The sequence below is a fragment of the Chelonia mydas genome, chromosome 9 (assembly GCF_015237465.2).
Source record: "Chelonia mydas isolate rCheMyd1 chromosome 9, rCheMyd1.pri.v2, whole genome shotgun sequence".
Classification (NCBI taxonomy): Eukaryota; Metazoa; Chordata; order Testudines; family Cheloniidae; genus Chelonia; species Chelonia mydas.
In genome coordinates, this window is record NC_057855.1 from 65,691,166 (window position 1) to 65,704,314 (window position 13,149).

The following is a 13,149-nucleotide window of genomic DNA, read 5'->3' on the forward strand; positions in this document are numbered from 1 at the left end:
TGGGAAGTAATCCATGCAGAAGCAGAACACAGAATTTATAATGAAAAACCTTCACTCATAAGTGGGTAAAATCTCTAGTCTGATGTGCTGCATCTGAACAATACTTGAACACAGATTGAAATTATTTTTATGTAAGATCTATGGGATAATTTGAAGATCAGAAGGAAATGAAGGCTGCTATAAAGAAGTGATCTGGAGGTCAAAGAAATTGATAGAATTGGTCTGGTGTGAGTTTAAGAACAGTGAAACAAATGCATTAGCCTTAAGAGGGTTACACTGGAATCTAAACATGCTATTTTGTCTTAGAAATATCTCAAAGTGAGTACTGAATGGCCAATGTAATTACTTTATGTGTGAAAATAAATTGTGCTGTATCTTTCCCATCTGCTATTTATTCTTTTATACACCATATTGGGTTTTAATTCAAGAACCTGATGATTTAGGTTAATTTAATCATTCCTTTCTGTCTCTCTCTTTTTCTAGAAGTGAATTTAGTGGCCATGAAAGGTCCTAGCTTAAAAACTTTGATAAATAAAGGACTTTCTTTATCAATACAGAAAGTACAGTATGGACAGTTCCAGTGCATGCACCTTCACACTGCTATGCTATTGTGCCTGAAAACTGTTACAGAAAGACTTACTCTAGGGAAAAAGGATAATTCAGTTCTTGGCCTTTCTGCACAGAGTGACAAGGGTGCCAACCAGTGAGTTGATTTTGTGATATAATGTTTATTAGGGACTGAAATAAGACCAGCTTGTCCTTTTACATAGGCTACTGAACTGTTATTAGTTGGCAACCACTTCTGATGACTACCAACATATGCAGAGTTGCACCAGTATTTTATGAGTAAATAGTCTGTTAAACTCCTAATATAACCATGGAAAGTAGATGCCAGAAAAGAAGACTTGATTCATTCCGTTTCATTCTTTGCATTTTGCTGGACTGCTTGAAACATCAATTCCACTAACATTTTATTCTGAATCTATTCTTGAATACCTGTTCCATTGACCAATTGCTCTTGTTGTTGAGAACTTTTCCCTACTATCCTCACTTCCTTCCTTTCAGGTCATTGCTCAATGTCCTATCAACTTTGAGTCTATGAGTAATTCCCTTTCTTCATTTATACTCCTTGAAGATGTCCCCGTGTACCTATCTTCATATCTTCTCCTTTTTAAACTATATACATTTAGCTCCCTTTGTCTCTTCTAACATTTCTTCCAGATTTGGTTCCCTTTTTTGTATTTTCCCTATTTTTTCTACATCCTTTCTGAACAGTGCAGCCCACAATCTTCCATCCACAGTGGCACTACAGCTACTTAATGATAAACAGCCGATAGACTAAAGACAAGATTAGAGTTGGTGCTAGGCATAAGCTGAATAAGCAATTGCTTTGGGCCCTGAGCAGCTCAAGGGGGCCCCCTACTTGCTTTTTAGTGTGTGTGTGTAAAATACTCCTTCTTAGGACCCCCAATTGGCTAGCCGCACCTCTAAGATTATGTTTACTGATGGAGTGAGGCGTAACTACACAGAAGAGTCTCTGTTAAGGGAAGTGAGCTGGGTAAATTCTGCTCTCATCTCTCTGCACCAGTGCTACATCCTTCTCTCACACCTCATAATTGGGAGTCTTTATATCTCCCTAGCTTTCACTTCTCTCCTCCACTCAAATAGGGCTCCCTATCTTTTTAAAATAAATTTGTGCTGCCATTGTGTCACAAGTTACAGTCCTAGTCACATATGTGTCTCCAGGATGAAGGGTCAAACCCATGCTTATTTCCTCAAACAAGGCAGAGGAATTGGCCTAATAGTGGGAGAGTACAGGATAGGTTGTGAATAGCAGGAGCGGGATTGATTGAAAAACAGTGGCTGAAGCAATTTTGTACAAACTTCCCCAGTTATTGGGCTAACTGAATCTCTAATCCCCCTCCTGTTCTCTCCACATGCACCCCCCTTTAGGTCTCAAGCTGTCACCTGTCTCTCAGAGTGGAATCATGCAATTCTCACACTCTCAGACTGGGCCCTGAGTTGCAGTCCCCTCCCTGTGTATCAACCATGATTTACCTCAGTAGGTCTCACATATTCTGACCCTGCAATTCTGTTCTCTCTGGGGCAGTGACACAGTAATCAAACAGCCTCCTTAAAGCAAAGTATTATTTATTTGGAACAAAAGTGTTTCAGAGAAAACAACTTCAAAACAACAACAGACTGTATGCATATTTAGCTTTTCCTTCAGGCTTACCATTTCATGGCTCTGGGATAGCCCAAATCATTAGACATGCTCCACAGAGTATCTCTCTTTGTGTTAGCCTGTCTCCCTAGACAGTTTTTGGCAAGTGACACCCCTCCCCCCTTTTCCCTCGAGAAGGGCTCTAACACTTCAGCATTCTTTTCATTTCCAAGTGCCAAGCTTTGCCAGAATAAATCCTGCAACTTATTAGAGTGAAGACAGCATTACTGAAACTAGTCATTTCTATGATTTTATAAGCGTACTCTTCAGTGTTCTTATCTGAGAAGCCAGTGTGTCACCTTCATATACACAAGCAGTTGAATTCAGCCATTATAAGTATACAATAAACATTCCACTACCCTCAATATACAATAACTTGACCTCACTGACCAGGTCACATACCATGTTCATAAAACTATTACGTAGCAGTACTCATAACATTATTACATGTCTACTTCATATCTGACACACAGACTTTCTAAGAAAGAAAAAGAATAATGAGGCATCATAAATTTCAGCCACAGGCGAATATTTTGGAGGAAGTTATGAGCTATTGAACAGAGGAGTTTATACGGACCCTTAACTAAAAGCACTGTTGCGTCACTGTGCCATTAGAAAATACAGTATGCACTTATGAAAATTCGGTGTTCATTTATGTAGCCGGGGTGTAAGACAAAAGGTTCAATAAAAAGTAAAATGAATGATCCCCTGATTGTTCAACAGACTTTACGGGGGGGGGGGGGGGGGTAGAATTTAATATATTAGTTTTCACCACTGATGGCAGAATCAATCAAGATTTCTACATCTAGTCTTATGACTCTATCACAGACGAAAGCAAAGCCAATGTTAGCAAAAAAGAAAAAAATCTGACAGACTACGTTAAGATTGCCTACTCTGACCAAGTTTACTGCAGACATGCACCACATTGTATTTATAATCTTTCAGATCAAGGACAACAGAAAACATACTTTGTCCTGTTTCCATTTTAAAAATAACAAATTAATTACTCAGGCATGCTCATATTATTTCTTTTAATTGGGAGAACAGAAATATTGCTCAGATGGAAGGATGATTTTGAAAATGTAGCACAGTTTGCGAATAGTGTGTGCATCAAGTATTTCACTCTTGTTCTTTTTTTTAAGATCAGGTTTATGACAAATTATAAACAATAATAAATCACTATTATATTCCATTACTTTTACTGCTACCAGATAGAAGGTAGCACATTGTGCCTTATTAACTCAGCTGCATGGAGACTATGCTGAGTCTAAAATGACAATGAATGGTTTTGCATTGATAGTTCAGAGCAAAATAGAACAGTAGTGGCAATTTGAAGTCCTAAGCCCTATGTGGCAGTCAGGGATAAGGGTGTGAAGAAAACAGTGGTAATATTCCTGGCTACCTCTTCCTTTGAGATAATGTGTATTCTTGCAGTCAGATAGCCCCAAGAGTTATATATTACATATGGATGTAAAGGTAAGTCGCAAGAAGTCTGTCTACATGGCTCTAACTGCAGGATCAGAACTAATGGAGTGAGCGGGGGCTCACTTTACTCTTTTATGGAGTGGTAAGATGTACTCCCCAATTTGCCACCAATACCACTTTTCCAAACCCTCCGCATGGATCTGACTCATAAGGGCTTGATTTTGCCCTGCGTAAAGAAGTCATTTTAAACAATCTGATTTATTAAAATACTGTTTTTGCTATAAGACAAGTTAAAACTAGAAAATTACAAAATACAACGTATGTTGCCATACACTTTAATAAGAGATAGATTCAAAGTAACAATAATTTATATATTTTATGTGTTTGAAAAGTTACGTGTGTGTGAGTATTTGCTCCACTCTTCCTTGAGTCACTTCAAAACCAATACCTGTACAGAGGACAATCATTCAAGAACATCCCTACAGAATGTTAGTAAATCAACAGAATGAAGCTGCTTTAATAATGAATTGAGTTTTACTCCCCATAAATGTTACAGCTTCTAGCCCAATGAGCATGAACCCGAGCATGGCCCTTGAGAAAAGCTAGCGGCCATATGCATCACTCCATTAGTGTAAGAAGTTACTATGACTTTCTTAGGGCCAATTACAACAAATAATTTAATTATACTGATGGGTTTAAATGATATAAAATACACACATGCTCTTTTAAAAAAACAATGATTTTTTAAAATGTGAAATTAAACACAGTGGGAACCCTTGTTCTAGTTTTCTGCAGAGTCTACAATTATCTGAAGATAATTAGTTACCAAGTTTAAAATTGTGATCACACAGCTATAACCTGCTGAGATTTCACACCAGAAGTGAAAGACCAACTTTCAATGAAAGCTCTTAAAAGCCTTGGCAAGACTCTTCCCCTCATCCCCATATTTGGAACACTAGATTCCCCTCCCTCCATAACCACAAATCTACTAGAAAATGTCTTACTCACCCTGAATTCTTGGTGTTCGTTTCCTGCGATCCCGGAAGGCTGCCCCTGACTGCAGGGCCTCGAGCAGATTATCCATCACTCCTGTCTCATCACCCTCTGTGAATAGGGGAAAAAGTAAAATTAATCTCAGTGCAATTAAAGTGAGATTGCATGAAAAAAAGAAAGCAAAACTGACGTCAGATTTACATAAAACCTCTAAATTAAATTCATATATAGTATAACATAATGAACGCGTCATACAGACTCCTGACTAGTTTGCTTATGATGGTCTATTAAGCAATACTGATGACAACCTCACTGTTCTTTCAATTTAAAGATCTTGTCCTTTGTATTATTGATGACATGTTCAGTATGCAAATAAATAACTGCTGATCCGTGACTGCTACTTGATGGTTAAGAACCTTATAAGATATTCCCGAGCAAGAATCTAGTGACCCTATTTAATGGAATAAATGCACGTGGAGTGGTTTGATAAAACACAGTGACTTGAGGTTAAGTACTAATTGTGTTAATATTGCAAACATTTAAAACAGTCTGCTTCTATCTCAGAGATCTATAAAATAAACACATTTCTTACCATTTATTTATTTAGTCATTCTATTTATACTGCATGCCCACTAATTTCACATGGGTTCTTCTTGGTCTTTCAAGCAGGTAGCTTTGAGAAGGAATAAAAAAAAAACGCCTTCATTGCTAGACATATATCTGAACTCAGTACACAGAATGCCATTTCTTTCTTGCTCCCATTTGTTCGTATTCAGGGAGGCAAGCCATTAGACCTTAAATTGCCTGGTTCCCTGGAGCATTATGGGAGATTGGCTAAAAATGATTAATTTTTTTTTTGTTATTCATTTGAGTGTTTAACTTTCTTCATGTTTCAATTTGTTCTGTTATTAAGGGCTCATGGTGGCATGTAATAAATGCAAGAAATACAGGTCAAGGATTGCCATAAGTTGTAACTGCATCAATGAACCATGTCTCTTGTTCTGTTCATGTGTATATGTTAAGATCTAAATCTCAAAAGCTGACTAGACTGAGTGAACAGGCAGAGTAATGCGATGTTGAATTTTTATTAGCATCTCTGGGACTTTTTGTTGTCAACTGAATATTAAGTACCTCACTGGACTGTAGGAAGACAATTAGTTTACATGAAAGATTTGTGTCTTTGTAAATATTTCTAGTCTGTGAATCATGTAGAAACGATAGGATGCTGAACATTCAGAAGATACATTATCTCTGTCTCTCCCACCCCCTCATTAGTTTTATAGCATTCTTCCGTTGCTTATGGTTCTTCAATTTGGTTCACTACTACATAGATTAATTGGGCCACATTCAGACCCCACGTAAGAATATGCCAATCCCATAACAGTCCTTTGTTCATATTTGTAGACAACAAACATTAGTGCAAGTTAAATGGTATACTGAAATTGTAAATCAAAGTGAGAGAAAACATTTTAGCATTCAGTAGGTGTGGAAAACTTGTAAGTTATGTGTGGCGGGAGGCGGAAGGCAACATAGCCAGAAAAGCAACAACAGAAGCTTCTAAAATAGCAGGCCAGATTCTGATCTTGTTTTATCCTTGTGAATCTTTAACCCTTGATGTCAATGGAACTACTCCTTGTGCCACTTAGATCAGAAGTGTGTGTGTGGAGGGGAAGCGGTTGTTTTTGCTTACATGATTTTGTTAGTAGTTTTTCCTGCATTGAATTTATGTTCAAAAGATAAAGATTTAAGAGAAATTAAAATGAGAATGAACTATTACAGCAAACATTTAGCCTCACATGCTTATCAAAGCATGGAACCAAAATATACAGTACAAGTTTCAAACACAGACTGAATATGGTCACTTCATATGTAAATTTAGCTGTTCTATTATAGACCTTATGTTGAAAAATTAATAAACACAGTGGTTACCAATATGCATTTTGGAAAAAAATCTACTGTGTTTCCAATTAAAAAATAAATAAATAAATAAAGTACAGAAACAATCTACTAACTCCTTTAACACCTCACATACCTTTATACAAACTTCCACTACTTTAAAGTGGGTGTCACTGTCCTACCTTTAGTTACCGTGGCAACTAAAACAACAAATTTTTATGGAATATCAAAGTAAACAACTGTGTAACACTAGACATTGACTACAGAGGCTGTGTTTTTCAGAATTTTGTCAATCAGATTTTAGTTTTGGGTTGGGTTCAGATCTTAATTAAATTTTATCTAAACCAGAAGTTCTCAAGTGACTAACAGGGAATTGAATAGGAAGCTCCACTTCGGGTTGATCTTCATCTAAAAGTGATGAGTATGGTTAGAATGGAATTTCAGACCTCCCTAGCAGCTTTTGCTTATGTACCAGGTAAAAAAAATAAAAAGATCTTTGGTAATACATTTAATTTGTTCTACACCACCTGCAAAGGCACAGAAACTTGTAAAAGGAAAGGTTTCAGAGTAACAGCCGTGTTAGTCTGTATTCGTAAAAAGAAAAGGAGTACTTGTGGCACCTTAGAGACTAACCAGTTTATTTGAGCATGAGCTTTCGTGAGCTACAGCTCACTTCATCGGATGCATAGCATATCGTGGAAACTGCAGAAGACATTATATACACACAGAGACCATGAAACAAAACTTCCTCCCACCTCACTCCCCCGCTGGCAACAGCTTATCTAAAGTGATCCTCAAGTAGAGCCATTTCCAGCACAAATCCAGGTTTTCTCACCCTTCCCCCCCCCCCCCACACACACAAACTCACTCTCCTGCTGGCAACAGCCCATCCCCCTTTGAAACCCCTCTTTATAATGCGCATGATAATCAAGGTGGGTCACCTCCAGCACTAATCCAGGTTTTCTCACCCCCCCCCCCACCCACACACCCCCCCCCCTTTTTTTCAAAAACCACACACACAAACTCATTCTCCTGCTGGCAACAGCTCATCTTACAATGTGCACAGCAATAATCCAAGTTTAACCAAAACGTCTTGGGGGGGGGTTTGCAGGAAAAAAACAAGGGGAGACAGGCTACCTTGCATAATGACTTAGCCACTCCCAATCTCTATTCAAGCCCAAATTAATAGTATCCAATTTGCAAATGAATTCCAATTCAGCAGTTTCTCGCTGGAGTCTGGATTTGAAGTTTTTTTGCTTTAAGATAGCGACCCTCATGTCTGTGATTGCGTGACCAGAGAGATTGAAGTGTTCTCCGACTGGTTTATGAATGTTATAATTCTTAACATCTGATTTGTGTCCATTTATTCTTTTACGTAGAGACTGTCCAGTTTGACCAATGTACATGGCAGAGGGGCATTGCTGGCACATGATGGCATATATCACATTGGTGGATGTGCAGGTGAACGAGCCTCTGATAGTGTGGCTGATGTTGTTAGGCCCTGTGATGGTGTCCCCTGAATAGATATGTGGGCACAGTTGGCAACGGGCTTTGTTGCAAGGATAGGTTCCTGGGCTAGTGGTTCTGTTGAAAAGCCCGTTGCCAACTGTGCCCACATATCTATTCAGGGGACACCATCACAGGGCCTAACAACATCAGCCACACTATCAGAGGCTCGTTCACCTGCACATCCACCAATGTGATATATGCCATCATGTGCCAGCAATGCCCCTCTGCCATGTACATTGGTCAAACTGGACAGTCTCTACGTAAAAGAATAAATGGACACAAATCAGATGTTAAGAATTATAACATTCATAAACCAGTCGGAGAACACTTCAATCTCTCTGGTCACGCAATCACAGACATGAGGGTCGCTATCTTAAAGCAAAAAAACTTCAAATCCAGACTCCAGCGAGAAACTGCTGAATTGGAATTCATTTGCAAATTGGATACTATTAATTTGGGCTTGAATAGAGACTGGGAGTGGCTAAGTCATTATGCAAGGTAGCCTGTCTCCCCTTGTTTTTTTCCTGCAAAACCCCCCCCCAAGACATTCTGGTTAAACTTGGATTATTGCTGTGCACATTGTAAGATGAGCTGTTGCCAGCAGGAGAATGAGTTTGTGTGTGTGGTTTTTGAAAAAAAAAGGGGGGGGGGTGTGGGTGTGGGGGGGGGGGTGAGAAAACCTGGATTAGTGCTGGAGGTGACCCACCTTGATTATCATGCGCATTATAAAGAGGGGTTTCAAAGGGGGATGGGCTGTTGCAGCAGGAGAGTGAGTTTGTATGTGTGTGTGGGGGGGGGGGGGGGAAGGGTGAGAAAACCTGGATTTGTGCTGGAAATGGCTCTACTTGAGGATCACTTTAGATAAGCTGTTGCCAGCGGGGGAGTGAGGTGGGAGGAAGTTTTGTTTCATGGTCTCTGTGTGTATATAATGTCTTCTGCAGTTTCCAGGATATGCTATGCATCCGATGAAGTGAGCTGTAGCTCACGAAAGCTCATGCTCAAATAAACTGGTTAGTCTCTAAGGTGCCACAAGTACTCCTTTTCTTTTTGTAAAAGGAAAATCTCAAGTTTAATAAAGTTGAGAAACCACTATCTAGCGCAGGTATTTTATATGAAACAAAAATAATTATTTCATTTCTTTCTTCCCAAATGGCAAGAACATTAATGGGGTGGGAGTTGGACCTGGCCTCAAGGAATGAGGCAGCAGCTTCTCAGTTCACCCTTTCTTTCTTGGTGGAGTCCTGGAACCAGAAGGGAAGGGGGTATTAGAGAACATGTGTGTGAAACTTCTCTCCCTGCAACATCATGCTGGGAAGAGCTAGAATCTGAGGGGTCCCTGTTTTCTAGCCCTCTTGACCCCTTGATTACTTGTTTTGAGGATCCTGATTGGCCCTGGGCAATGAAGATAAAAAGCATGTCTATACTGCCCTGCAATTGCCTAATTGTTGCAGGGAGTGTGAGGAGTTGGTATAAATAGAGCAGGGAAATGGTTTACACCCGAAAGCCACATTTTGTCTGTTCCCCTAACAGCCGAATGATTGCTTTGTGGGGCCCACAACTGTTGTGTGGTCCAATACTGGAAAACTGAACTGGATAGGACTGGCACCTGCTGAGTAGCTTGGGAGTGATCTGTCCCATTCTGATGCTAATTGGTTATTTAAAGCTAATAAAGTTGCAGCCTTATTTAAACCACATGTCACTGTCCTGTGTCTTATTCCACAAGTGTTAAGGACAAAATCACTTTGCAAATGTCATTGTTTACAGATATGCTGAACTAGCACAGAGGTTGGTCTGCTAATTTTAGATATACACCACAAGTTCTAGAGTAGCAGCCGTGTTAGTCTGTATCCGCAAAAAGAACAGGAGTACTTGTGGCACCTTAGAGACTAAAGCTTGGGGCTGTTCAGAACAGGAGTTTTGATTCATGCCCACCTCTATTCTTAGCAGATTTTACATTCAGGTTTTTTTTTAAGCCACAGTTTAATAAAAATGATGTATTTCAAAACTTGGCTGCAGTTATTTTTAAGTGTAACCCAACTTCAAGAATACAAATAAAAGGTTTACTGCAGAAGACCTATATGCATTCGATTATTTTATCATTACAGCCCCATTACAAAAAAGGGCGTGCATGTAGTGTAACGTTAGCGCAAACATATGTAGCATTATGGTAAATAATACACAAAACTACAATAACTGGGTCATCTGTAGTCTGTGTAATCTCATTTGGGGTCAAAATGCCTTTGTATAGTCAGACATGAGACTGAAGGGGAAATTAAAGACACAGATCTTCTTGCACAAGGAAGTACTTCAGTGTTGCTATGCCCAAACCAAGACAACTCAAAGCATGTCCACTTGGTCAGTAATAATTTCTAATATTTTAATCACATATTTGTTTTTAGCAAAAATAATCAATTTTGGTAATGAGCAGGTGTTGTATGTCTACGCTTACATGGAGTGCAGGTGAACTGAATAAATATTTTGTATTTTGAAGAAATTAATTATGTCTTATAATTCAAACAGCACATGCCCTCGAACAGAAGTGACACTCAATTTCAAAATCAATAAAACCCTCCAGCGGGCAGATGTTGTCCACCAACTGAAGCTGCCAGTAAATGTAATATACAGTATTAGTAACTAGTATTTAATTATACTCAAACAATACAAGAACTCCACATTATAATCCAATAGCTCCCTGCTTGTTACGTTGTCAAGAAATAGGTCATAACTTTTTTAATGCCTTTGAACCACATAGATCCAGCACACCACCACTCACAAATCTGCTCCAATGGATACATTCGGTTAGTTTCTCTAGGCTGCTCAAATTTGTGTCATCTGACTGGAAGAGCAAGCTGAATGGTCACATCAGTATTGCAGTAGGAGTTGATTATTCAGTAAATAATATGCAATTCAAAGTTCTCAAATGCACGGCTTTATATACTATTTTGACAAAGACAGGTTAAGTAGGCAGTATTATACAGGTACACAATTAAGTCATGATGACTCATCATTTAACAAATATATCAAACATGGTATCAATTATTACAATGAAATAAATTCTGAATTCTCAAAGTATTGCGTGGTATTGGCAGAGGGCAGAGTGGATTATCTGGAGCTTTCAGAAACTCAGCTCACATGGTCCAACAGCCAAGCCACCTGAGCTGTTGAATCACTACTTAATGATTTACTTGCCAAATGAAGAATATTGCAGCCTTAAAATCAGTGGAGTTAGAAATCGCACTACCAGACAAGTACAGTTTCTCTGAAAAAGAAGTCTGTGGAAAAGATTATGACAGCCATTCAGAGAGAGGTGAATAGAGCTCTCTGCTATCATGAAGGAAGAAAGTGTTTTGGAATGAATCTTTGCTGATTTGCTCCTATCCAGTAAAAGAAAAAAGAAAAGAAAAAAAAAGAAAAGAAAAGATATAGTTTTGAACCTGGAATAAATGATTAGATTCATCTGGACAGTGTAAATTACGGAATCGAGAGAGTAACCCTTAGTGCCCATATATCTTCATGAAAATTCAGTTTTACTTTTAACAAATACCTACAGGCCCTGATTCAGGAAGTCAAGTTACTTAAGTACATGACTAACTTTAAGCACAGGAGTTTTCCCATTGTTCTCAACATGTTGAAAGCAAGGCACATGTGTAAATAGCTTCCTATATCAGCTCCATTAAAACTTGTACAAAATTCCGCTGTGTATTACAGAAGCAAATACATATACAGAAGGTAGAACTGCAAAGCAACTAAGCCACAATTTGAGAGGAACCAGACATTGGAGCGAAGATTTTGTGGGAGCAGACAACTTATGATCAGAATGAAAAAAAAAGAATGAGGTTGGACAGGAGTGTGAAGGAGCACAGAGACAGCAGGAATAAGAGAAATCCATCCAGTTGACTCAACCATTAGGACTGATACCAAAACCAGCTATTAAACAGTCCATCACAAAACTGGGAAAAATCTGTTGTGAATAGAGGCTATGCTCAAGAAACCTCAACCTGCAGTTTTCACCTGAGACGCTAGATTTGCTTGATAAGAATTATTTCAGAGGTAAGAATTCACCAAAAATGTTCCAGGAGGTTTGTGATTAGTACGCACCAAAAAGATGAATCGGGCTGGGAGAAAAAACCCAATGAGTTACCAAACCAATTGTTTTCCTCAACTTACATTGTTGCATACATTATAGAGAGCAAACAGTCTATTTCTGTGATTCTTGAACACATAATGGAAAAGGAGGCTTAAGTTTTCCATTGAATAAACTTTTTAAATACGTTCTTCTACAAATGTGAACATATAACAGTTATATACTTTCTTATATAGGGAACATAGCTGTTTGTTCATTATACTTATCAAACCAAATATCCTTTAAGAAACTATCTGATGGTGCGTGTGAGGGATGATCTTACATTTTCTTCATATAACAACTGGATCTGAAACATTACAATGAATCCATTAACCTGTTGTCCAACTAACTAGCAAGCTACAGCTAATATAATATGGTATGTCAGAGAGTGAAGCAGATCAGATGGAAACTAAACTAAACGGAAGCATGTCTTTCTGGAAGCGTTTAAATATATAGAGAAATCATTACCATCCTAACGCCAGATTATCTGTCCTCTAACTTAGACTCATGTTCCTTATATTTTGCTCCTCACCACTGGTAGCTGGAAATCAAAGGACAACATTTAATCCTGGTTTTATTTTTTTACTGTTTAAATTAAAAAATTAATGTTTATTTAATTTTGCTTTTATACTGATTGTATCAACAGTGAAGAGACTGCTCTTGCATATCACGACTTAAATCTTTCTTTTTTAAATGTAAAAATCAAGAGAAATACAAATGTAAGGCTAACTGTTTAAAACACTTTTATATAAATGTTTTGTTACTGCTAAGGGATCTCTCTCTCGGTATGTATAACTACCAATCTACTGTTTCAATATTTTAAATATCTTCCTAATGTGGCATTTTCCAGTTCACAGCTATGGAACACAGCAGGTGTAAAGATGCAAAACATTCTGTTCCACCACATGTGTGATAGTCGTTTCTAGGTTATCATAATTTGGATAAGAACAGTGCAAGAAATTAATGTAGATCAGAAGTT

At 38.3% G+C, this 13,149-nt stretch overlaps 1 protein-coding gene across 7 annotated transcripts in view; it reads right to left on the reverse strand.

Annotated features, from left to right (window-relative positions):
* Positions 1 to 13,149, reverse strand: part of DIAPH2 (diaphanous related formin 2) — an 811,416-nt gene that overhangs the window by 147,251 nt on the left and 651,016 nt on the right. For 6 of the 7 annotated variants that reach the window (XM_037908252.2, XM_037908255.2, XM_043522784.1 and 3 more), the window contains one exon: positions 4,658 to 4,753. In XM_037908252.2, coding sequence (XP_037764180.1) covers positions 4,658 to 4,753 — 96 coding nt within the window. Of the gene's footprint in view, positions 1 to 3,473; positions 4,098 to 4,657; positions 4,754 to 13,149 lie in introns of those variants that run through there. The other variant, XM_037908253.2, reaches the window with a different exon arrangement.